Raw genomic sequence first — 27,302 nt, 5'->3', positions numbered from 1 at the left:
ACCCTCTGCTGCTCAGCGCTCCCCATCCCTCCCCTCGGTGCCACGTGAATAACTACTGGTCGCTTTTGCTGCCTGCTCCATCTCGCTCCTCTTTAACATTTTCAAACCCAAAACACCTTCCCGGTGTGTTTAACACCTCGTGAGCGCTCGGACCGCCCCGGCGCTGGAGGAAACACACACCCAGCAGCTCACAGCTGCTTCTGTCCACGTGCTTGCGAAAAGCTGGCATTGGCAGCCCGGTCTTTATTCTCAGTGCTGGCCATTCCCCTCTAGTCTGGCAAAAGCACATTTTCTCTAGGAACATGTCTCAGTTTATCTCGTCATTTGACATGCTCAGTCCCACCATTAACCTCACTCTGCTTCTTCTCTTACCTTCACACAGGAGCTAACGCTTCTCCTGTATTTAGCACACACTTTCTACGAGAGAAGAGACTGCCTTATAACACCACTTTCACGTACTGACTCTAAGATATGATAATCTGCTTTCACAGACTTGTCTGCCCTGTGGCAGCGTGTGATCTGGTTGCCTTTTGCCATCTGCAGCCTCTCCTTGGTGCTCCTCTACCAAGCCCATCTAAAGCCCTCTCTGTTGGAAGCAGAGGCAGCTCACGGCTTCTCCTTTTACCACATCCCCACAGAACGATGGGTGAGTTGTTCTATCCCTTGCATTGCTTTTTTCTGCAGTGATCTCAAACTGTAGCGGAGCTCACGCTCCACCTTTCAGAAGAGCCACCTTCCCTGACCTGAGGGCCAATTTCACAGCCATTAATAGCGACCAGCAAGGTCTCTGCTTGGGCAGTTCAACCTTCATGTCATGACCCAGCCTTTTCTCTTCTAACGCTCTTGAGTTTCTGGAGGCCCAGATGTGGTGCCTTAGCTGATCTCCTCCAGACATGGATGCTCACCACTGCCCAAAGAAGGTGACCATGTATCTTGCTTAGGTGGTAAAGATGTCTGCTGCTGTGTAGTTACTTCTAGTTCTGGTATGAACAATTTTACCCCTTGCCCAATATTTTTTTGGTCTACTGAAACCCAGGACATAACACCTGAATGTGATTGTGTACAGCCTGGTAAAGCATCTCCAGATTCTGGATCACCTACACCACAAGACATCCAGGGAAATGCCTATAGAGGCTCAGTCATTTCAATTCACGTGGGTCTATACAGCCTCAGCAGCCGACCTTCTGTTTTCAGCTGGGCAAATATCACCAATGATGTTGTGCATTGGTATTTCTGTCTAAGAAATGAACAGATGCAGAAAAGATGCTTTGCCAAGATGACTTTAAAATTCCATGACAGCCTTTTGTTCCATTATAAGATTTTATTTTAGACCTTGAGTGATGTTAGAAAATCCATGGCAGCGAAACTCATTTCCCAAAGATTCACCTCACCTGCACATCTGGGAGCTAATAAAACCCATCACAGTGTCTGGCTGCTGTCCTTTGAATCCTCTTCAGTCATTACAAAACTGCTGCCAAAAGTACTCAGCGTCCTTGCGCTACCACAGTGAATACCAATAGCATCAGGGAAATGTAGGACAGCAGCAAAGTAGGTAAGAGTTGATTGTATGTTACATGTTGTTTTGAGCTACTCAATTTCCATTTTCTTTGAGTGTTCCTCTCATAAACCAGTGTCTTGGCCACAGAAGTCGCGACTGAGGTCATTCAGCAATGTTTGCGTTTCCTCAGCCAAGCAGCAGATACAATCCCGTGCTGCGTTATTCCATCACCGCTTCTCAGGCATCCCCAGCAGCCCCTCCGTGCACTGCTGATGGTTTTCCTGCTACCATTTGCAATTTGCTCCTTATTAACCATGTTTTCTTGTGCTTCTGCTTGGATGGAAAAGTGGGGGAAATTTTGCGGTGGCTTCAGTGGCTTATTTTAGTCTTTTTTTTTCCCTCCTTTTTATGGCCCTTGTTGAGGGAATGACTATTTTCTAGGAAGAAACACTGACATACTTCCAGCCCTGATGTTCCATTTGCGTTTTGTAAATCACCTGCAGAGGGAAATAGGGGCAATTCCTCAACCTGGGCGGGATATTAATTTTTGGGGGCAATGCTGGCGATGCTGCTTGAGGAACTTTTTCAAGTCAGAGCTATGTTAGCCCTGCCACGACGAGCATTCCCATGCCTGGCTCAGTCCCAAGAGTCTGTCAACATTTCTGGTTGTCATGGGGTTGTTAACTCACTTTTCTGTGTCTGCTTTTCTATCTACCACCACGGCCCACGCTTGCTGTGTTCTGTCTTCACACCTCGTCTCGTCCTGCATCTCATGCTCCAGTCCTTTATCCCAGCAGCCCAGAAGTTTGTCTCACCACACATTTCCATACTCTGCTCTGCTACCACTTTGCAAAACCTGTTTCTGGGTGGCTGATATAATAGTTTTAAAAATTAATTTGGAGCTTGGATGGAAACTTCCATTACAGTTTTGTAATTGGCTTTTCTATCTTAGCTGTAATTTGCCTGATGCTTGAGGAGTTGGTGTTGGCTGCTTAGGTGAGCACCTTCACCCACCACAGCTTCACACTCAGAGTCAATCTCCAATGAGTTTCCAGCCTCTTACTTACGTTCCAGTCCAAAATGCCTTGATTTCAATAGGTGCTTTAGTAACCAGCAATGCTTTTGGCGTGTTGGAGACTACCTTGTTATTCACAACTGTAACTACACAGTGGCTGTGATGGCTCCAGCACCTCAGAGAGCGGAGGGAAACAAGCTGTGCTGGCCTGTGTGATAGCTGGGATCCAGATAGATCTTGATTTGGACAAAAATCCACGTTTTCCCCCACCAGTATTCTTGACCATGACATACATTCACCAGTACAAAGACTGCTCGTTCAGGCAAATTGCTGCCAGTCCATCAATCATTATGAGGGCTGAAATGCCAAATTTTACCGGATGCAATTTTGAGAACAGATAGTCATTTTGTCTGATGAAGCGTTCATATGCTGCAAAATGACAAATCGTGTTTATTTTCACATTGTCAAACTGTGCTTTTTCCCTGCGTTGGCACAATTGGAATCAAGTTTCCCTTAAGGGATAGTTTGGTTTTTATCCATCTGGTTTCCCTTACTTCAGTAAGTCATCAGTTCTCCCTCATTAACATGGTGATCAACCAGGGCTTGATGGTTTCACCTCTTATGATCACGGCATGTCTATAAAGCCTGTCACTACCTGGGGGAGAAAATTTAGGGAAATGGACATTTGTGTCTCTTCAAGGCCTCTACTGAGTTTATAATTTGAGACGTAATCATGGTAATGTCTGGGGAATGATCTTGAAGTAGATGAAACATAACCAGGAAAATGTGTGGTGCTTCGTCCCTTGTATCTTCTGCCCCCTCAACTTTCATACACGTGCAGCCTCGAGCTATTTGTTGCCTTCTCATTCTTAATTTCTACTTTTAGACCCTCTTAATCTTCTATTTTTTCAAGTTCCCTAAGCACAGGCAAGGTTTGTGGTTGCCATACAGTGGCCTAAAATTTAGGAAACAACTCTCCAGAATGAGGACCTGGGTAATCCTTGGGGATGTTTGGGGTAACACGCACAGGATGCTTCAGTAATGGAAAAAAACCCTCCAGATCTAGTCAGCAGAAAAATGGTTCATATTACTGATACTCCTTGTGAGATCTCTTCATGTAGCAGAAGCTTACATGGCATCACGTAATTATTTCTCTGTGTGAAATGAATTATTGTCTGCTCTAATAGCAGGGAACATCTCTAACCTGACATCTAGAACTGAACTCTTTCTTTACAAACCTTCTTTTGGCGCATTCATGCACCACAAATGGAAAAAAAAGAGCTCACTAGTTAACTGATTAGGAATATGCAGGATATTTGGACTCTTCTGGGATCTTGTAATGTTTCCATGTCTCTTCAATCCATGGTGATTGATCATAAGATTATGGCATTTAGAAAAATAGCTGGATATTGAAGAATAGGGAAATTTCACTCCATAAATCATTTTAATTGAAGGGAATGCTTGCAATATGTCTGTCTTCATAATGCAGTGACCTTGAATTGGGTCTGCATTCATTTTGGAGCATGTCTTCCTCATTTCTATGCCAGCTTGTTGAGTTATACATAGAAACTAAACCTCTAGAGATTGATCAGGCACAATCAGTGATGTGGGACTGAAACAAGACTGATGACAATGGGAAATCTAAAGGTTAGGAGGAAGGGATCTAACTGCCAAACCCTGCTGATGGCTGGATTTGGGATATGCAAGGCAAAGGTTTCAAAAATCATCTGCGTGATGTATTAGTGAAAAAGACTCCACTAGGAGAGATTAGTGCGGTGCATCCAAGAGACTGTGTTGTCTACTTGAATACCCAGGGCTAATGTCTAACCTTCAGAAAAAATAACAGAGCTGCCGGTTAGAAAGAAGAGGTGCCAGAGTGAAAAAATAAATGGAACAAAAATATTTTGCAACTGGAAGAAAATATAAAGGAAATAGGAAGGACTTTAGCTTGCATTTGAGTTATTACTGATGTGGTTATTCCTGATTCCCAGCAGTACGTGTAAGCCGTAAGGCACTGTACCGTCACGGAGGGTGGGTGCTGGCAGGCAGGGAGGAGGAAAGGAAGCATGGGAGAAACTGGGAGGGAGAGAGAGCTGAGGAGGAGGAGACGGGAAGGGTGGGCGGTGGGTGGCTGGAGACAAGGAGAGGGCCTAGGAGGAGAACAGGAGCCTGGCAGATTGGTGGTGCCTGCGGAGACAAGGAGCAGATGGTGACCAGGGTCCTCCCTGAGCATCTCTGCCTGCATCCCCAGCCCTGCCTGCATCCAAGACCTGCCTGCATCCCAGTCCTACCTGCATCCCAGTCCTCCCTGAGCATCTCTGCCTGCATCCCCAGCCCTGCCTGCATTCCAGTCCTCCCTGAGCATCTCTGCCTGCATCCCCAGCCCTGCCTGCATCCCCAGCTCTGCCTGCATCCCCAGCCCTGCCTGCATCCCCAGCCCTGCCTGCATCCCCAGCCCTGCCTGCATCCCCAGCTCTGCCTGCATCCCCAGCCCTGCCTGCATCCCCAGCCCTGCCTGCATCCCCAGCTCTGCCTGCATCCCCAGCCCTGCCTGCATCCCCAGCCCTGCCTGCATCCCCAGCTCTGCCTGCATCCAAGACCTGCCTGCATCACACCTCTGCTTGCATCCCAGCCCTGCCTGCATCCCCAGCCCTGCCTGCATCCCAGCCCTGCCTGCATCCCCAGCTCTGCTGAAGGGCCAGTGCTCATACTGCTGGCAGAAGGTGAGGGGGTGCACAAAGCCACTGCCTGTTGAAAATTAATAGCCTGAAACTTATAATTCCCAGGACTGATTTAAATAGTTACAGTTAACAAATGACCTAATACATAAAAATGGAGATGGCTCTCAAGTAGATCTGTTTAAATGAACACATGCAGAAGAGATTTCATTTGGCTCCTGCATCTGAAACTTTCTATTTCCTAATGCAAACTAAGCAGTGACAAATAAAAATGAGGCTGCAAAAGCAGCATGACCTCTTAAAGCTTTAATTATTCATTAGGTCTGTTTTCTTCTCTGCTGAGATTCAGAGCAACACATTTAAGTGGTTTCCTCTCAGGTTTATGGAAGATGTAACTTGCTTGTTACACCACCTAATAAATACAACTAAGCACAATGGCCCAACAATATTTGTAGAAATAGCATTTGGCAAAAAGTGTTTAATGAATCAGAAGTGCCTTAACCTAGTGAGTCCTCAAAAGCAAAGCATATCATGCAAAATTACAATGCACTGAAGCACAGATGCATAAATATTTTATTGTCAAGATTTTTGAGTTTATTTTCTTCCCTCTTTCAGCATTTCGGAATTGCATTTTACTACTAAATGTTTCTACCTGCATCAGGGAAGGATAACGCTGGTGGTAGCTTTGGGCAAGCCAATCAAGGATCTCAGACTTGGATTTAAATAATTTACCTGAGAGTTCCAGCCCTTAGCAGCATCAGGCACATCCTCTGTTGTAACTAGAGAGGCTTATTGCTTTTTTCTGTCCTAGGATGGCACGGAAGTGACTGGGAAGGTTCACAGGAGGCGAAAACCAAGTTTTCCTTTTGCTGCGAAGACCAGACAAAAGGCAGGTGGGCAGGTTGCTGTGCCTCTGACCCCTTCATAGCCCTCCCTTCTTCAGTCCTTCATCTTTCTCCCTGACCTTGTATAACAGCTTCTCAGGGACCATATTTCCTCCCCAGTTTTGAAAGCAGGAGAGGACCAGTTTGTCACCACCTTGGCAAGACCTCCCGAGAGATGCGCAGCTCGGGAGGCCGGCGGCGGCTGCGGCCGCCCGGGAACGCTGCCACGCACCAGAGGAGATTTACAGCTCCTCTCCCCTTCAGACAGTTCATCTGCTGTGATGCAGAGCCCACAGCTCCTCATTCCCAGGTATTACAAACCCCTCTTCCTCCACAGGAGCCTGTACGGGCTGTTCGGGGTCGCACACGCTGAGCCCCCCGCAGGGCAGCGACGTGGCGATGGTGCTGGCAGGTGGGTGCAGGCAGCCCAAAGGCGGCTTTCCAAGACCCTCTTCTCTTAACGGGGCCACGCTTTGGTACTTACTCAATCTTTACAACTCAGTGATATGCTGCCAATACATTTTTTTGCCAATTACATCTCTTCTTCCTATCCTTCAGCCTATGAAAAAAATCTCAGTTGTGTGCAAAGAGACTCTGTGTGTGTATACCTGTGTGTATTTTTTGGGAAAAAAACCAGTTTCTGTTAATTTATTTTCCAGTTGAAAGTCTGCCTTGTAGCCAGGGAAACACTGTTTTCACCGTGTATAAATTTGGGTAGAAAATCCTTACTTTGTTCTGAGGCAGAAATGGCAGCGTGTGCAGTGGGAACTGGGAGCAAATACTTTAACTGCTCTGTGTCCCAGGTTCACCTCTCTAGGACGGAAGCATGATAACTTCTGAATAATTTGGGGATTTATGGGTCAAAAAGCCCTATATTAGCCATGTTGCCTAATAATGGATGATGAAGAGAGGCATAATCCGTCGAAGGTGGGGACGTCTCTGAAAAGTGCTTGAATCTCCCCAAGGGCCAGAGAGACTCCAGGTATTTAACATGTTATCTTTTGATTAAGCAAGACTCTCCCACACAGCCGTGATTTGGGATACTCTCTGAATGCTTTGGGTACTTTAAAAGCACTTGGTACAAAGAGCAGGGATTGGAGGCTTCTTCTAAGCTTCACAGCAACTTTGCAAACTATACGTTCCAAAAAGGTGTCTTTTTTTCCCCTCTTTCCCCTCCCTTTTCCCCCAGACCTTGCATGACTTCAAGGCATCAAATGTTAATGAAAGTTTGCCTGGCTTCAAGGGCCGTGAAATGGAAGTTAAAAATCCTGCACCATAGGATGGCTCTAAAAATACTCGGTCATGTCGAAATATCAGCCGTCTCCAGCAGCTCTCCTGCGCACAGTGCTACCCATGCGTCAGGGCTTTCTCTCCTACATCAGGTCCTGAGAAAGTTTTCCTAGTGACTATAGATCACGCGTCCTCTAGAGACTGGCTTTATGGGCTATGTGCCAGCAAATACCTATGGCAGAGCGAGGATCTGCTGCACCATTGAACTCCATCAGTGCTGCCGGGAAGGCACCAGCACTGAGTGGGATGCAGTGACACACGCCTGCTCTGCCGTGACTCCATCCTGAGGCCTCAGCAAGGTCAAGTCCACCTGCCAGGCTGAGCACAGCCCGAAACACCAGCCCTGGGGGTTTGCAAAGCTGAGACCAGCCACACTCGCCAATAAGGTCCTGGGTTCTGCTCTTCAGTGTCATTTATTGCCCAGGGCGCTTGGGTTTGCAGGGCAATAGTCTACTTTTTCAGGCATGGTAACGCCTAAACCCATCCACGGATCTGCTCCTAGGATCTGGAGGAGGGCTGTACCCTCATGAGATATGAATGCTTTCCCACAGCAGCTCCACATGCCTCAGGCGAGCTTGGCTGCCAAATGCACCTTCACTGACTTCCGAGGGGCTCCAACACAGATACTGTCATCCCCTTGTGCTTTAAAGGTGTTTTTTGTTGGATTTTTTTTCTAACAGTGATCTCACAAGTGGGAATCTGGGAGCTGGTTTTCCCACATCGCACGCTCCTTTTCCTTCTCCGGGGTGTGCAACGAGATGTTTCTGCCTGTGAAGCAAACGAGGAGCCTGAACACAACGACTTGGCTCGTGGCTTCCAGCACCATCTCGCATGCGGTGTGGAAGCCGTTCCCATGGCGGAGCAGCCACGGGAGGCTGTGACTCAGCTGCGCCGCTGACTCACGCAGCAGGATGCTCCCGGGGGACAGCGCTTCGCCATCAGCCTCTATCCATAACCAACTATCGCCCTCCCGCGCTGGCTCAGACCCCAGTGAGATGTTTGAACCCCATACTGTGGCCATTCCCTGCTGACCCGTGTCAGGGGAGGGACAAGGGACACGTGTGCCCAGCCCGCAGTGCCAGACCCAAGGTGGGTATTTCAGTTCAGGTGGGTGCGGTAAGTTTTGTGTTCCCAGGCATGGACAGGCCTGTGTAAGTACAGGGCTCAAATTCCGATTTTTGAGCAAGTCACTAGAAATAATTCATGTATGTACACGTTAAAACTATTCTTCAAAATCGACCTCTGCCTCGGAAGCTTGAAACCTGAGAGATCTACAGTAGCAGATATTGATTTTCCGCTTACTGGGTTCTTTCCAGCTGTTATGGTAAGCTTAAGTCCTCGTCCTGTATTTAGTCAATTTAGGGATCTTTTCTCATGCAAATATCTCCAGTGCTAGAGCTGGCGGGACCAGCCACCCATGGGAGCGTTGGGAAGAACCTGCCCCTTTAACTGGACCAGATAAAGCCTTGCACCAAGCACTGAGATGCATGGTATTTCTTAAAGGAAAGTTCAAGTAATAAACCTTCTTCTTTCAAGGCTTTAAAAATAAATTTCTGAATACCGAAGTAATTTATGTGATGGTATGAACCGAGGTTTTGGAAAGCTGGAAGGCGCAGGTTTGTGTGTGTTAACTGTGCGAGCAACAGCGCAAAAGCAAAATGCTTTTTCATCCATACAAGTTTCAGTAAATCGTATTCTATTCTTAGGAGAGTAAACATAATGTGAAAAAGAAAAAAAAATCTAATAATTTAAACCTTGCAGGAATGATGGGAACCTCTGAAATGATAAATGTACGAATTTATTCCACTGCCGCTGTGGAGTTTTAAATGAGTTTTATTTTTCTTTTATTTCTTGTTGTTGACAAGTTGGATTGCGTTGCTATCCAGATATAATGTTTACAGATAAGAAAATCTTGAAGGCCAAAAACTCTGTTCGCAGTTATTCCTGTATAAGGTAATCTTCTTGTGTCGGTGCCAATGCAGAGTGAGCTCATGTCGCCATGGGTACCTGATTCATGCCTGTCTAACAGCAACATTCCCTGCTCCTGTCCCCTCCCCTTAAGTCATCACACAGAAAACATAAAAGATATCTACAAGAAAAGCTTAATGCGTGATGCAAATGATGGACCTGAAGGAAACCCTTTTCTTTAAGAAAGCGCCGTGTGCCAGCGGCGCCTCACACCACACCCGTGCACGGTTGGGGTGATGAATTAGTCTGTGTTTTGGAGCATTCATGGCAAAATTCTTACTGGTTGCAGTCAAGTGCAAACTGAGCCTCATGTGTTATCAGCATGCATTACAACGCTTGTCTGTAGACATCAAAACTACTGAAGTTCAGGTGAGTAACTTCGTCCCCATGGCAGCAAACTCAGCTGCAGCTCTATGGGGTGTTAGACCAGCATGAGCGTTGCTGAAATCCAGATTATGGGGGAGAAATGAGACCAGCATCTGCCCACGGCTGATCATGGCAGGGCCGTGGCAGAGAAAGAACACAAGCACGGTGAAATGAAGAAGGAAAGAAAACATAGCTTTCATCGACAGTTTTGTAACATCTAAAGGGAAGAAAAGAAAACGAAGAGGAAGCAAAGTGTAGGGGCCTTGGTGGTGACAGGGCGACAGCTCCTGGAGTGTTTGCTGTTCCCCCTGCTGCAGCATGGAAGTTTTTGGTCCCTGCTAAATTGTGCTTTGAGTCCATGTGGGTGGATCAGGCGCATGATAGACCCGGAACGACAGCTCCTAGGGGCTGACAGCATGGTTGTGGATCAAGACTTCTGCCTTTATTGATGGGAGGCACTGAAGTCTAAGTGTGGGGGTTTGTGCTGAAGGCCTTTATGCAACTATTATTTTAAGGGGAAAAAAGCCATACATGACAAAAAACCAAGGGTACTCTCCAGGAATGGGGATCGAGCTGTGCAAGGTGCACTTTACTCTTGCTAGTAGGATTTCCTTTTTACTAAACCATTCCTGACTCCAGTAGCAAGCAGCAGCCAGGTAAACCAGCAACCTCAGCTGGAAGATTTGAACCTGCAAGTTTCTGAAATAGGACATTACAGTGGAAATCAGATAAACCAGCTTGTACACACTGCCTTGCTGTGAAATAGGACTGTCCTTGCATTTCACTGTTGTACAATCAATTTTGAGAAAAAAAGCCCCTTTCTTTTACATGGTCAGGGGGCTTGATTCAACCATGGAATAAATGGGCAGCAAACAGTGGGCCAAAGTCAGCTTGGATGTTGCTCTTGTTAATTAAAAAGTGTAGCATCATGGCTAAATTTGGCAAGGAGTGTTTCAGTGACTGCCTTCAGAGCCAGGGAAGAAAAACCCTTGCTTAACTCACTGCATCCAGCTCTTCAAATGCAAATTAACCTGTCAACATCTGCATGCAGCCACACAGGACAGCTGCAAAAAGGAGCTCCCAGCAACCAGAAGAAGGGCTGGAAATGTTTAGTTCCAAACAGCTATTTTCTAAAATAATTTCATGTAAATAAGAATACATTTAAAGTGGTAAACTGAGCATCTGCTGCATGAAACGAATGGAGGACAGCATGTGAAAAGAGACATATGTCAAGTATGCACTTCAGATGCATTGACTACTTGCCTCCAAAACAGAGTGAATTTAAACATATTTGCAGCAAACACTGAGAAAAAAATTGCCTCTGCAACCCAAAGAAGAGCCTCAAATAGCAGCACAATTGAAGGCTGGCCGTATCTTGCCTTTCCCAAGGTGGAAGAGAGCAGTTTGCTGTGTCTCAGCTGCTGCCTGGCGCCTCTGACCGAGGCACACGGCGGGAATGCCAAGCCCAGGCGGCTTTTGTTGGGAGCAAACAACATCCCTTTACCAGCACATCTCAAAACCCAGCAAACCGAATCATACCGGAGTCGGTTCATTGGAGGGAAGATACAAAAATACCCCTGTGCTTTTTTGCAAAGCGCCTCATCTGCCAGCAGAAGGGACGGCGACATCCTGACGGGGACTGCTGCGTGCAGCAGGACCCCAGCGCCGGCGCTGGGCGGGGGTTGCTTGCAGCTCCATCTCTTCCTTCAATACTCTGCAACTGGGGGAAATTGCATTTCAGTGTTTCGTTGAGCCTGTTATCCTCAGACAAAATCTCCACTGACTTAACTGAAGCTCTTACAGAACAAGCCCAGGGCAAAGCCCCTTTAGCAGGACAGAGGACAGGTTGGATTTCGGCTCTAAAGGGTGCAACTCTTCTTTGTGAAGCAACATGCAGGAATATTTTGCTCTTGTTTTCAGTGTAATAGGGCATAGGACGAGCTCTGATGTACCTTTTTTTTTGTCTGGTATCTTTTTCTTCTCCCTACCCAACCTGGGACATGTGTGCCATCCATCAATCTGCTGAGGCTTTGCTCAGTTTTTGGTTATGCAGCCGCGATCTCATGGTGCAGCCAACTCCTATGGTCCCCTTAGGAGAGAGGGAAACCAGAATGGAAACAAGCCACGAGCAGCTTCTGCAGAAATCATTTTGCTATGATAACGTGGCATAATTAAACAAGACTCATAAATCCCAGCATTATAAAAACCCATGGCTTGTGCAAACACTTCTACTCATCTGTGGGTTTTCAGCATGAATAAAGGGCTGAGGAAATAGTAAAGAACTTTGATTCAGTTGACAACACTGAGCTTTGTCCTATTCACCTCAGCGTACCGAAGCATCTTACTAACTAGTACAAAATGAGAATACGAAAGAGGAAAGCCTCTGGAAAACCCCGAAATCCGACAGACACAACTGCAGTTCTCGGGGAGAACCTCAGAAAGGGGATTTTTGCTTCCCAGCGCTTTGCAGCACCTTCCCCTTTGCTTAGGTTTGCCTCAGTAGTTTTACCCCCCCGATCCTGGGAACTACAATTATGGAAACGAAGACCCTCGGTTGTAACAGTGATGAACTGACATGGCCCAGCAGCGGAGCCGCGGTTTGAATCCCGTAGGCTTGCGGAACAGCACAGTGTGCTATTGAGTGCGTGTCCACCATGGCAACAGCGGTGGAGCTCCAAGAATTCGATTTTCACAGTGCCCCTGGGCCTTGCCTTGACATCTTCATTGTTCCACAGCAAAATACATAAATAAAACTCCAAGGGGAGCGTAGAGGCAGTGCAAAATATGGAATGCTATAGAACAGGGCGACCTAATGGTTAATTTAGAAAGGAACGTATCATTAAAAACGTATGAAGGTGGCTACATATTGATGCTGTATAAATATTTAAAGGAATGCCTCTTGTAAGGGCAGTGTTCCAAGCTACACCTAAAATAACGTGTGCAAAGGAAAATTAAAAGAATATTTCACCATTTGGACTTGTTTAATCTGCCTTTGAAAGGCTTTTTCAGCCCAGCTACTGAACATTAGTATGGGAAAGGATACCAGAAAAAAAAAAAACACCTCATTTTTGGTGTAATTCTACCAAAGTCAGCAGAGTTAAACTGAAGATTATTTTTCTGGCCTTTTAAATAGAGTGTAATTTTCTCCATGGGTAGTTATTAAATGCTATTGAGAGCGATTTCTGCTGCTGCTGCTGCTGGAAAGGCTTTCCGGAGAGGTCACTCTGTCCCATGTGAATAGCACCAGCGAAAAACCAGAAGGTTTGTAGTTTTTACAACTTGAAGAGTCCCTGAGGGCTGTAACCACACCACACATCACTGCCTGACCCAAAGCTAAGAGCACATATCTGTTCTGAGTTGAGATACTCTGGCTTGACATCCACTCCTACATTACAAGAATTCTGCCCCTAGAAATTGCTTAAAATATTGGAGGGGGCATTGCAAAAGATATCTGTGTGGACATTCGGTCCCATCTCCGTCAGAGAGATATTCCCTAAGTGCACTTTCTGAGGCTCGGCTGCTCTATGTTGACATTTTTGGGACTGGTTGGGGTTTGTAGCCGTTTCACCAACTGTCCTAAGCACCGGTTGAGGAAGGAATTCCCTAGCTGCCTTATTTTGGACTCTGTTTCCTGCAGCCCTGTCTGCACATGGACCGATCTGAAGGGTGCAAAAATGTCCAGCCGAGCACCTACTGAAGACGTGGCAAATATCTTCAGGCTGAATATGTCCTAGACTAAAAGGTTCCTGGGGTTTTTTTGGCATTGGCGAGATGAGTGTCTGGGAAGGCACCATTGCTGTCAGCAGCTCTCCAAAGGCACCTCGAGCACCGAGACAGGTACAAAAATTGCACAGAGAGGCGGGAGCCAAGATGTTGCACAGGATTAACCTTCCCGTAAGTCGACATAGGCAGGTGCCCACCCGGCACGCACATTTCCAGAATTGTTCTTTCAAGGTATCTGGGGTTTTTTCTGCCTACCCAGGCAGCCCAGCTGTCCAGCCAAGGACCCTGCCCTGTGTTGCAGAAATCAGAAGCTCAATTCTTAGGCTACGCAACACTGAACTTTGCCAGGACCATGCATAAATCAAGATAAATCTTGGCTTAAATGGGGGCCAAACCCAGAGAATTATTTAACCATAACTAGAAAGAGTCTTGGGATGACAACGGGAACATATGAGACCTCATAATTTATATATGTGTTAACTTCCCCCTGGTGAAATTAAAATGCAAAATAGTATCTCTAAACAAAACTGCGAAGCTCTGTGCCTCGAGACAGTTAAAAATTAAATGGGCAAAGCAGACACCAGAGGATCTATTCTTACCCTTGTGGGACTTGGGGCTGCATCTTAGGTATTTCCTCCCTCTCGCAGCGACAATGCTGAATTCCAAGAAAGGCTTTGTCTGTGCAATACAGTGAAGCTCAGCAATAATTACCCATTGTGCTGTGTGATGAGCCATCCTTTTGGTTCTTCAGTAACCCGTGCACCTGGACTTTAACTAAAACCAAATAATATGCACAGAAAACATTTTTATGTAAGAGGAGGTGAACATCACTAAAAATCAGAGAGCCTTTGTATGGCATGCCAAACTGCTGAAGCGAAAAAATGTCTTCAGTGAAAGGGCTCAGATGTGAGCATGTTTCAGCGCACAGCTCCAGGAAAAACTCTGATAATAAATGTGAGCTTGTTATCGTTGCTTTTCAGTGGGAAGTAAAGCCGGAAGCAGGGTCGTGCTGGCTAATTGAAGCTTACATTTTCATTCAAGCACTGCATTTTAATTATAAACTGGTGACACAAGTGTCACTTAGTTCTTATCCCATTTTAAGTGTGCATACGTATAAAAAATATTTTCAGTTATTAATTTATTCTTGTGATCATATTCATTATCCCACATTATGTCTACCAGGCACGTGTCTAATGATATGTTTGATGCACGGTAATTCTTGTGCCTCTTTTAATACCGGGCTTACACACACATTTTAGGCTGAACACGGTGCCAGTTGGCCACCAAAACAGGTGCACATTAATGCTATAAAATCAGCATTAGGAGCTGCGTCCCCGTATTCTGGCCAGCTGCAACCACTTGCTCAGCCCTCCTGGGGCACAGCGGACGTGCCAGGAAAAGGGACAACCTGGGGGAGTCGCCGCATCCAGCGCTGTCGGCTGGAGACGCCGACGGCACGGTCCTGGCTGCCCGACTCTGGCCCCGCTCCTCAGTCGCGTGTCCTCCACCCAGCGCTGCATCTGAGCGCTCCTCCGATCCTGCAGAGTCCAGCCACGTGTCCTCCACCCAGCGCTGCATCTGAGCGCTCCTCCGATCCTGCAGAGTCCAGCCACGTGTCCTCCACCCAGCGCTGCATCTGAGCGCTCCTCCGATCCTGCAGAGTCCAGCCACGTGTCCTCCACCCAGCGCTGCATCTGAGCGCTCCTCCGATCCTGCAGAGTCCAGCGCGTTGGCTCCTTGTGCAGCCAAAGCCCTGGGCCAGACTCAGAATTCAGGTGGAAAATTTCTGGCCTTTTCTATGGGGTTTTGCTGCTGCGCCCGAAGGCTGTTTCCGGCTAGAACGCTGCCGTTTATGGACAGAAATGAAAAGAAAATGAGGGAAAGGTGACAGGGAATTGGCTACTGAGAGACGCAAAGTCAGTCATTAAAAATCAGGCCAGGATTACAAGTGAAAACAAGGGGTATGTCCCTAGAAAGCAAGTTATGTGGGTAAACCTCTTTCAAAAACATTGCATGGAACGGGATATCTGGTTTTTTCCTCTCTTGATCTGCTACCAAACTATAAAGAGGATTCTATTTTCATAAGCACTACTGTAGCGGGACACTGCAAATGAATTGCTTGAATGGCTATAATTAGAAGTGATATTGTGAATACAGCCCTAGCATCATTCCTAAACACTACATGCTTTATTTCAGGTCTTGCATCTTTAAGGATCCCAAAGCATCTCCAAACCCGTCTGCATTTGCCAGCGCTAAAGGCAAGGACAAGACTACAGCAAAATGTGCAGAGCAAAGGAGAAACGCTCACCAACCTCGGAACCAAACTTTCAGTCTACTGAGGAGAACCACAGGATATTTAATCTCATGATTAGCACATAGTGGCATAGCCTTGCATAAATATTTTTGGAAACACCTAAGTAACTTAACAAAATAAACCCCTGTTGACTCCTAATGCAACGTAAGCTTCAAAGACAGACCTTCACTGGAAATACGGTTAGAGCTCATAAGCCACAGTCTTTGAAAAGACTACTCATCATCTCGGAGCGTCTTTTGTCGACAGACAAAAACGTGTTTTCACAGTGGGCAGAGATGTGGGGACATGGACAAGCTCTGATCCAAACGCAGGGTGCGCAGATCCCAGGAGCACAAAACACGAGCCAAAAACTCAGCCTCTTGCCAGGTCTGTGCACTTGGGTTCAGCACGAGCACAAATGTAGAGGGGCTTTTGGATCGGGGCTGTCTGCGTCCTGCTGGGCCGGCTGGAAGAGGCTGGTCTGTCTGCAAAGAGCACACTAGTGAACCCAAAATTGCTGTAACGGCAAATACGTGATGGCAGGAGGATGAGGATAAGCACCCAGCTGGTACAGGTTAGCAAGTCTAGTTTCAAGAAGTCATTTCCAAACTGCGGCTTAGCTTCCCAATTTATTAATTGATATTTTTTCTAGGGTAGCTCTGCTTGTTACTGTCATTTTCATACAGTTCCCCTAATAAAACCCAGTCGAAATTGTTAATAATGTTGCCGAGCTCTAATTGTGCAGAATAAACCGCTGTCAGCGGGTGTATGTCAGGTAGCACAGTGGGACCGGGGAAGGTTAAATTTGGGAGGGAATAGGTGAAGAATCTGCAACGCACACTGGAAATCAAGGTCTGAAGTTCTGGCAGTTCACAATTGCCAACAGATAACCTGCCCACCATCGGCAGAGGCATAGCTGGAGAATAACAGTCTATTTGGGGCTATTTACTGTGCTGGCTCAAGTCGCAGAGCTCTGTTCGGTGAATCTGAAGGCTTCAAGCCTGTTCATGATCCACGTGGATAAAAATCTGATGCGACATAATGCAACTTGCTGTTTCATCAGCTTGCTAAAAACAGACAAAGAAATGAACTCTAGCCAATTTCGCAATGAAATGTATGCAAGTATGTAAAGACCATTGCTATGGTTTACCTGAGTTTAAAAGATTCACTGGTCAAAGATGAATACAGCCGTTAGTGAGTCATATACAAAGGAATATTAATAACTTTCATATCTGGCTACCTTTGAAAACTCAGTCTAAATAGTCACAAGATCTTCCAGCGTTAAGAGTTTGCTGTTTCATTTGCTTGTGGGCAGCTGAATGCTGGAGGCTGAGCTTTAAAAAAACTACCCAAACCAACAGCATGGCAATTCTTAGAACAAAATTATCCAGCGTCTCGCTAGCAGCCATCACTGATATTCAGTGACCCAGGAGATAGGTATGCGCAGCTCTAACATAGGTATATGCAATAAGTTGTATTTTAGATTTGATTATATTTAGGCAATGTACCTCTGGCAAGATCCTATTTCAAGTCATAATTGCGACATGTCATGGTTCCTCTTTAATGCCTTGCAGCAATAATAGATAAACTATGCCTCTGGGATGCAAGTAGGACACAATAACAATCCGAACATTATTGAATGCTATATATTTGGACAGGAGAAAATACTCAGTCATCCATATTCTACACAAAATTGCATTATTTAAAATGTATAAATGGGAGAAAACTGATCTGAAAGCTCTGGTAGAGAATTGGCAGTGACTTAAAAATGGTTATTAACTAAGTCTGAAAAAACCCGCTGGCAGCTCAACAAGGGTGGTAATTCCTCCCTGAACTGGGTAGGTCTCCCACTCGAATGAGGGTACCTTGTTGCTTCTGAATATCTTTGAAATATTTGGCATTATCTAGCTGAGGGGACTGGCTAAGTGAGAAGCATTCAAAGGGCATAACTAAGTGGCATGATTCCAAAACAGCAATTAAAAGGCGGAATGCTTTAAAAAGAACAATAAAAGAGGTTAATTCGTATCAAGGCCTGGCAATCTGCACAGGAAATACTGTAATTCCATAATGCACTCTCCCTTGTTCATCTCTCTGTAACTTCACTGCTTATTCATAATCTAGCGCTCCTTCACATCAAATGTTTGACAAAATATTACTCAATTCTATTGAAGAAGAATATACAGTGCTATTTGTAAAGCAAGCAGGAGCCTGGATAAACACAGGGGAAACGTAGTAAAATAGGTAGAGAAAACTGAACCTAAACCTCATACCTTTTGACAAGTACATGATTATACATTTTTCATTAGCAGGAGGACACAGAGATGCTCGAGAGTTAAGAAGAAAAAATACAAAATCTTAAATTTCTACCTGGGCCAGTATGCACCAGTTTTCTAAAGACAGACTCTTGCTCCAGCATTAAAAACCTCATTTAGAAGGTATCTTTTTAGCAGAAGGAAAGTCGTAACATTTCAGCAAAGAGAGGCAAAAATCAAAGAATGAGAAGAGATGTGAAGAGGACAGGATGCCACAGGAAGGAGGAGAAAGAAGAGCTGGACTATCTGCCAGGCTAAATCAAGAGCTGCTTCAACGCTTTCACTGCATTTGACTCGCAGCACACAACAACTGGCAAAAATGCCCCCAGATTGGAGCAGAAATGTGGCTCAAGTCTGCCCAGGCTGGGCTGTCCATCCTGCAGGCAGCTCGCCCCGAGCCTTGCTATTTTGAGAGATTAGAGAGCCCACGTATCATTAATATTATAATCTATCCCAATATAGAGAAAGTCACCGCCTCAAAAGTTGCTGTGTTCCCCAGCACCTCTGTGTGCTCCTCAAAACAGCCAAAACAACCACCCTGAAAGAAGAAATATGGGCTGAAGCCCAGGAAAGAGCCACTTTCCACACTAAAAATTGGAAGGTAAAATGAACTGCTGTACTTTGGGAGTAGAGACAAATAACCAAAGGAAACAGCTATCTGGGAATAGAAGAGAGAGAACAAAATATATTGTAATTTAACTGATCAAAATACGCTGAAGAAGCCAGAAACCTTAGGGCAAGGCAGAAAACAGTGAGGAGCCCTTCACAGCTCTGGTGCTGCCTACCGAAAACATCCTTTTGTTCTGAAGTCATAAATGTGTATCAGCCTCTCAGACATATGGGCAGTTGTGCATTTATCCTGTTTATTTTACTACTCCTGTGCATCCTGCCTTGCCATCTGTTGGTAAGAATTTGGATGCTGAACCATAAGTCTGCGACATAATAAATACCAGTAAACAGAAATCTAAAACAAAGATAAGCACAAAGTAATGTTTGGAAGCAGGACCAGTTTTCTGGTTTGATAGTACAATTTATCATATTTCCTGAGATGATTCCTGGCTCAGAAAAGAGGGACCATCAGGAAAAGGTCCAATTGAAGGGACAGATCTAGAATCCCTTCTCTTATTAATATATTGGCATCATATTGGCATAATTCCACTGCCTTCCTAGAAAGCAGTTAAATTTACAGAAGTGGAGAATCAGGCTTAATCCTGTCCCTCCACAAGACATGCTTAAACACAAAATATTGCATGTATAAAACATAAGCTGCAAGCAAAATGCTTCAAACCCATTTAAAGTAGTGCTCATGCACTTTCTCTGAGCTGGGCAGTCCTATCGCTCTGTCCCAGTTTCCCCACATCATTTTCCCCTTTATTACCAGTATGAGAGGAATGTGGGTGGGAAGGAGCACAGTGACCCCTCCTAGTCAGGGAAAAGGCCTCAAATGAAGCAGCAAACCCAGCAAAGCGCAGACCGACAAGCCCATCTTCCTCCTCCTCCCTCTCCATCTCTTGTCTGGGGATGCAGAAGTTACTGCTCAGCTCTTTGACTCACAAACTAAACATCTGGGCGCTGGAAGGTATCAATATCAGACTTCCAATTACACTCAGGACCTAAGTACTGCATCAAAAGAAGTTAAAAAGAAGATGAAAGCACTAGACTCCTCTCCTAATATTTTTTCTTTTTTTGTTTTTTCCTCTCTTTCTGTGAAGACACACGAGGCTACAGAATTGAGATATTAGATATACACCCCTTCTGCCCCAGCTTTATGCAGAGGTTCGTGTGTTATGCACCTCGCAAGACTCTGACCAAAACCCCAGGTTGGACAGCACGGTATGGGCAGAAGTAACACAGAGTGACCCTGCGAATGGGACAGAACCCACTGGAGAAATAATCACTGTGTTGAAATTTTACAGGAACAACAAAAAAATACATTGTCTGATTTGCCTATTTTAGCAGTTTCCGCTGGCGAGGGTTGGCAGAGCTGCCAGAGGCTGGGCAAGCCCTGGCGAGGTGCAACAGCAACGAGCTCCTGCCAGTTTCTAAAAAGAGTAATAAAGCCCATGGAAGAAGGTCAGTTAAAGGTAACGGCTGCTGGAAGAAGCCCAAAGACTACATTACATTACATTGCAAAGGTCCCCGAGAACCCCAAAATGACTTACTATGGCTCTGACAGCTACTACCACAAATGCCATCTGTCAAGCGCTTGCACTATGCAGTATAATTATATACAGAAGTAACTACAGCACAACACAGCCACAGGTATCCTGTTCGTATAACCCAACGCATCCTTGAGCCTTCACAAAACATTTCTGAAACCTAGGTAAGATTAATATTATCCACATTACATCTTGCACAGATGAAGAAGCTTTACAGTTGGATTACGACTGCGCTTTCTTTGGTTTACAGCCTTCGGGGAGTATCGCTAATGCACAGAAAGTCTTTGGGTTCTAAATTTTGCATTGGGATATTTGCCATGAAGAAAAAACCCAAATCCTGGTGTAGCCTGATAGCTCCCTACTGGCTATATAGTAGATCGAGTTCAAGAAAGCAAATTAATTCATTAAAGCGACATATATTCAGTCAATTAGCTTGAAATCCCTGTTTCACAGAGCGTCTCAGGAAGAATGGATGTTTTGTTACATCAATAGGGTCATTTGAGAGCCTCTGTTACAAATGTTCAAAGAGATGCATTTAGGAGATCTGTGATTTCTTTTTCATTTGAGAAGAGACTAGATAATGCCTTAGCCCGTCTTCTGCTGACAGTTCCTCCAGCACAAAATTTCTCAGTATTTAAAGTGTGTTATACTATGGACAGCATTTCGAGAAGATTGAACTCGCATCCCTGAAGATTGCTCCAAGTTCAGAAAGTCTCCCTAGAAAATGGAATGCTCTTGAAAAAAATTAACCTAAAAAGGCTGTCAAAAATCACCCCATCAATTGCTGACAAAGCTGCGCTGCTTCAAACGCTGTTGAAAAGATGATGCTGGAGCTCTAAGAATTGCTTTAAAAAACAATCAGTGCAGCGCAGGCGCCTTCTCAACAGCACGTGTTTTACCAAGGAAACGGAGCTCTATGAGCGGGATGTATGGAACGAAGGAATGAAAACATGGTCTGAATCTCAGAAAAGTTCTTTTCTAACATGTACAAAATATATATTGTCCAAGAAACAGGCTATGGCACACACAGGGTGAGTTTTTCATGGCAGAGACACCCATTTGTACATTCTCCATTTGCAGTTACCTTCCTCCACAGGGTGAATATGGGCTTGTGTGCTGTGAAGATTGAGAAGACCAACCACCCCTTAACCCACTTCCTTGTGCCTGTGGATATGACCTCCAAGGCAGGTCATGTCTGATATCAACGTGATATAATATTTGCTCTTTGACAAATAAAACTTTGGCAATAGCATTTGAATATAAAGTCTGCATTGTATTTAGTTCCCTACAAATAGTGGCAGTGCTAGGACTTCATAGCATTGCTTTGAGAATACTAAAGAATATTCATTCTTCTGGGATAAACCATGAATTTACAGTATTGATGGATGGCAGCCTTCCTTTATTTGCTTGCCTCAAACATTTGTGTAAGAATTTTTGGTTTGTTTTCAAGAGTATCCATGGAAGCAGCAGTTCCCATGTTTGTGCGCATTCATCCAAGCCCGAAGACTTGCAAAGAATTGTGCAAATGTGCATTTGTGCAAGTTTTCAAGTCATAAATGAATTTACTTGATCCTTCCTCCCAGTTACAAATGTTCCCATCACCGAGGCAGGAAGGCACATGGTTCTGTGTGAATCCAATAACCAATAACAATTGCTGGGTTCAAAGACATTCATATGCTGAAGTGTTTAATAAAACACACTTTGAATAAATTTAAATTACAAGTATGTTACTTGATTTCCTATCTTGATGTCACAAGGCCTGCAGAGCTCTCTATTGTGAGCCATCCTATCAAACATCAGCACGATGGTTCACGAAGATAAGCAGTTTTGGTGGATAAAGTGGTGTTTTTATTCTTATTTTTTTCTTCTAGGCAAATATTTTCATAGCAGATCCTCCTCGTGACTAAGGCTGTGCTAGGCTTATATAGTTGTGCTGCGTATTTACCGTAGGAATAGGGGTTACTGGAAAATTGTGGTGGTTTAATCTCTTGCAGGTTAGCTTGCCCACAAAATGATTGTTCATGAGACACAGCATTTGCTGTGTTTGCAAGACTTGGGTCTTCACCACCATGACAGGGACCCCCAGTTTGTGTCAACTACTGTAGCTCGAGTGTGGACACAGGACACACCAGCACTGCCTTGAAATGGGGCTGATTTGCTCTTATTATAATACTAACTTGTGTGCTGGGGTGCAGATTTCAGGTGTGGCCAGGATGGCTGCACGGGGCTTCATCAGGAACTTCGAACAGGGACCGTTCACCTTCAGCTGCCAAACCTGCAGCTACCACAGATGCCGTGGAAAACCAAAAAGCAGCTTTGCCAAGGAGCCCCTGGGCCATTTCACTGCAGAGGCTCAGTCGGATTGCATCCAGTTCTGCTACACACACATTCATACCACGAATTATTTTAAACACTTTCCTACCTAAGGCAATTACCTTGGATATAAGTTCTAAAAAATCCATGCAGAAATACTGCTATTATTTAAAATCCACTCAATGAGCCTCCTACCTCCACCTTTGACAAACACGCTAAAAGAACAAAATCGAGATTATGCAGGCAAGAGTTTGACTGATGTATCATTAATGCTACTTCTTGAGTGACTAAGCTCCATAGTAGTATCGACTACTCGTACCGAAACGTGATTGCATCCCCAAGACAACTGCAGCTCCAAACAAAGATAATACGCTGGATCCCTAAACCGTAGCACTCTGATTATCATTACAATGCTAATTTGTTGTAAAATATTGTCTCAAAGAAGATAAACAGGAACCTTGAGGAACACCTAATCATTTGATTAGAAGGTTATTCCTTTCTACTCTCTTTCAACAATTTTGTCTGAAATCTTGGAAATGGGGATACTGAGCAGCATACAAGTTGTTTTACGCATATAGTTGAGGAACATTTTAATGGAAAATTTTAATTGACCTGAAATTTACTCTGCAAAATGCTTTATTCATGTCAAAAGCAATTTCAGAGGCTGTTTAAGGTATTTTCAGCTTTTGCACATTTAAGCCTTAGATTTGTCCTTTCGAGATGAGTGAAATGTTGCTTAAGACCCTTAAAATAAAGTAGGTTTTTATAACTGTTACTCCAAAACACAAAACCAGTTCTAAAAATAAGCGTGAAGCCAGACCATCTAATCACATATAAAAACCTAGGACTGACATTATTTTCTTGCTGTATATCTGCTCAGAGTTGCAACTATTGTTCTGATTTTACTAAAAGAACCATCCGCTTCGAAGGAGTGATGCTCTGAAACAAGCAAAGCGCTGTTGTTTTAAATCAGCTTCTAGAAATGGCTTTATTATTTTATGAAGCAAAGGAACCTTTTCCATGTTGAAATCGAAGCATTTGAATTTTGAGCAGAAAAGCTCGATAGCTGTTGGATAACAGGTCACATTAAATACTTTTTTTGTCCCCTGAATTGATGAGGATTCAAGGTTCACTTGCACACAATTGCTGGGTGCAATTTTTCAGTGAATACCTTCCCAAATAAAACGTACTTAGGAAGGGATGGGCACTTCACTGGCTTCTTTTTTTAACAAAGTCCTTACTTAAGCCCGGTTTAAATCAAGGGGAAAAAAAAATCCACCACTTTCAGTCAAAGCCTCACTTCATTCCTATGAATGAGATTCCTGGAAGACTGTGCAGAAATCCTGACTTTGGGAAACTCAAGGGTTTCTGCTGGAGACGACAGGCCTGGCCTAGCAGAGCTTGCCCAGCAACTCCCGCAAGGTACAGACGAACTTATTTCCATGGAACACAGAGGCTGGAGACACTAGAACCAGCTCAGCAAAGATCACAAGCTTTGGTTCAAGCGGAGGATGCTCAGCATCCCTCAGGCAAACTCAGGAGCTCACAGATGCAAACCCTCAGTTTCCAGGTGTCATAAAAGCCCATACCAAGAGTTACGTTTCCTTCACAAGTAATAAAGCCGAGCATTATTATTATACCTGAAAACCTGCACATTTCAGTAATTTTTTCTCGCTCTTTTTAGTCTCTAAAAATATGTTCTTGTCCTACAGCTATTCTACGTATGTATACTATTATTAGGTAGTAAATTCAATTTTTTAAGAGGAAAAATGTTACTCTGTCGCTTTGAATTGTTGGCAGGAGAAGATGAGAACAGACCTGAGGACGAGGTGCTTCCACCACGCCACAGCCTTTTCGGAGGAGGTAAAAAACCCCTCTGAATACAGGTGCTGGAGTCTGAACTACAGCTGGGCTTGTCTGGGCTGAGCTGTCTGTCAGAACAAACCAGGTTTGCAAAGTTCACATGCACCAAGTTGTGCTGATGGCATTCAGTGCGCCGAAGCCAACACACCACCCCCAGGAGCCACAAAGCAGCTCAGCAGAAGTCAATAGCTTCTCTCTGTGCTCTCACTTTTATCCAGCACCACTGAGGCTCCGTTAGCTGTTCACACGAAGAACCGACCCAGCCGGTGAGGGGCTTCAGAGGCACCGCAGCCCCGGTCCCCGCTGCCAGCGCCTGCCCGCGCTGCGCGGCCCCTGATTTCCCACGGTCAGAGCGCCGCGCGCTCGGCTGACAGATGTTGTTTCCCATCTGGGCTTTCTCGATCTGCGGTGGCAAATCCTCTGAACACCCATGTGTTTCTTTGTCCCGGCAGTTCGCTGCCGCACCTTCTCTACAACTCCATTTTCGGAGAGGGAGCCACATGTTTGGCCTCTGCGGGGAACGCGGTGTCCTGCCACCCACCCCAGCCATTAAAACACGTATATTTTTATTTGTTTATATGATTCAGTCTGACCCCCAGGCTGTATTAAGTAACCCTGAGCCTACACTGAAGCACTTGAACAGTAGCAACAACATCTTCAACCGGGTTCCCGGTGTCTCTGTCTGAGGGTAGACAGGGAGGAACTCGGGTTTCTGCTGTCCCGCCCGAGACCTGTGGCTGAGCCCCAAAGTCCCCGAGACCAAAGCCCCTGTGGGTCCCCAACCCCCAGGCCTGGAGGACTCAGATGCAGCCCAAATAGCCCCAAACGTGCCACGAGCCCCCCAAACCCTGAAGCCCCGGGGTCCCTCAGCCCCGGGGTGGGGGGACCGCGGAGCAAGGTCGCCCCCCCGGGCAGAGCTCCCCCGGGCAGAGCTCCGCATCCCGCCGCCCGGTTCCCATGGCAATCTCGGAGATGCCGGTTGCCACGGTAACGCCATCCTCCTCCTCGGCCGTGTCCGAGGCAGCGGCTCCGGCTCCGGCTGAGCTCAGCCCCGCGGCTCCGGCCGCGCAGCCGTTTCCCCCGGGAAGTTGCTTCTCCCCCCCGCCCCGGCGCAGCGCTGCCCCCCGGTACCTTCGAGGCAGCAAATCCTCCAGAGCCCCGAGTGCGTGAGGTCGCCCCGCGCCCGCCGCGGCGGCCCCTGCGCCTCGTCCGTCGTGATGTTGGTGCCGTTGCAGATGTGGGCGCTGGAGTAGAGCCAGTAGTCGGTGCCGATGGCGATGGCCATGAGGCTGAAGGCGGCGAAGGCGCCCACCGTGGTCAGCAGCATCTGGACGCCACGGTCACACCACACCATGGTGCTTCATAGTCCCCGCACCGGCGCGGGGGGTCCGCACGACACCGCCCGGCAGCCGCCGCCGCCCGCGGGAGGCAGCCGAGTCACGGGGCGGGGGGCGGAGGCGGCGGCGGGGAGGGGGAGCTGGGGGGAGCCGCCCGCCGCCGCCGCGGGGCCGGGCTCAGCCGCCAGCCGCGCCCCGCCCCGGCCGCGGGAGGGATGGAGGTGTAGAGGGATGGAGGTGTAGAGGGATGGAGGTGTAGAGGGTTGGAGGGATGGGCCGCCCGGCCGCGGACCCCCGCGGGGGGCAGAGCCGCCCGACCCCCGGTTTGCTGCCGCCCCGCCGGGTAGAGCCCGGTCGGTGACCCGCAGCCCCTGACCCGCAGCCCCCGGTCTGCAGCCCCCGGCAGGATTCGAGCATCGCTTTGTTTGCTCTCAGTCGGCTCTGCCGGCGGCAGGAGCGTGATGCCACGTTTGAAGTGGGAACTTCACAGGGGATGAAGGTTTGAGCAGAGCCCGGCCAGAATTTGTGTGGAGATGGGGAAGGTGTTGTACACCTGATGGGTGCAAAGCTCTGCACTGTCACTGTGATCTCTCAGGTGGGTCACAAACACCTTCCTTCTGCTGTCCTAGAAATCACCATAAAAATGGTGCCAAGTACAGTGGGGACAAAGCGTTGCAATCCCGAGGAGAGTGTCAGCACGGCCAGGGAGCACAGCACAGCAAACCTGGTGGTTTGGCCATGATTTCCTCCTGCCACCTCACTCCGCCATCAGTTATGCAAGGAGGTTGTGGGCAAGTATTGGGTTGCTGGTTTTCTCCTGATTGAAAGCAGATGAGAGATTCCAGCACCCGAAACTTCCTTTGGAAAACCAAGGGGAGAAATATACACACCATTTTTTATTGCTTTATCCTGCCCTCCACCCCTGACTCTCATCACTGTGAGTTGACAAGTCAGTCCTGCCTCCACCTCACCCGAGTGACAAGCCAGATGAATGGGAAGCCTTTCTGATCAGCTAATGCATTTGTGTGGAGAGAACGTGGCAGCACACCAGTTTTATGTATATGAATTAGAGAGTGGGAGGACAAGAGCTACAAACCTCAAGAAATACAGCGCTCTTCCCGAGTGGTGCGTGGATGGCTGCAGGTGCCTGTGCGACTCCACTGCTCAACATACCAATGCAGAGATGCTTTTCAGCTGCTCACCCTTTTTGTAAAAAACTGGGAAAGCAAAAGGCAAATACAAATTAAAAGCTGGTCTTTGTTTCACAGAGACCTCAGAAAATTGCTCAGACATGAAGCCTGTAAATAGGGAAAAGCTCCAAAGATAGGTGCTTGGTTTAAACATGTAAGTTATGCTTTTTGGTTGTAGTTTGTAGGACTATCAGTGCCTTTGCAAAATCACCTTCTAAATTAATGTCTTCATTAAGGAGGGAAGAATGAAGTCAGGTAAACTCAAAAGCAGAGTGAAGCCTCGTTCAGAAAAACTGGATTGAGCACTTAAGTTTAATGAGGTTCAACAAACTTCTCATTTAAAATATATGTTTGTACCTCTGGGCTTTGGGGGTTTGGACAGAGTGGGAAAATGAGATACTGAAACAGCAGGA

General features: G+C 46.3%; 1 protein-coding gene across 1 annotated transcript in view; it reads right to left on the bottom strand.

Annotated features, from left to right (window-relative positions):
- CACNG4 (calcium voltage-gated channel auxiliary subunit gamma 4) overlaps nucleotides 1-25,716 on the bottom strand; it is a gene marked incomplete at its 5' end in the record, with an annotated part of 40,237 nt that extends 14,521 nt beyond the window's left edge. The window contains one exon of the mRNA XM_082067231.1: nucleotides 25,494-25,716. Coding sequence (XP_081923357.1) covers nucleotides 25,494-25,716 — 223 coding nt within the window. The remainder of the gene's footprint in view (nucleotides 1-25,493) is intronic.
- Nucleotides 25,717-27,302: the final 1,586 nt, after the last annotated feature.

The sequence above is a fragment of the Streptopelia decaocto genome (assembly GCF_964273445.1).
Source record: "Streptopelia decaocto genome assembly, chromosome: 16".
Classification (NCBI taxonomy): domain Eukaryota; kingdom Metazoa; phylum Chordata; class Aves; order Columbiformes; family Columbidae; genus Streptopelia; species Streptopelia decaocto.
This window is presented reverse-complemented; position numbering and strand designations above follow the sequence as displayed.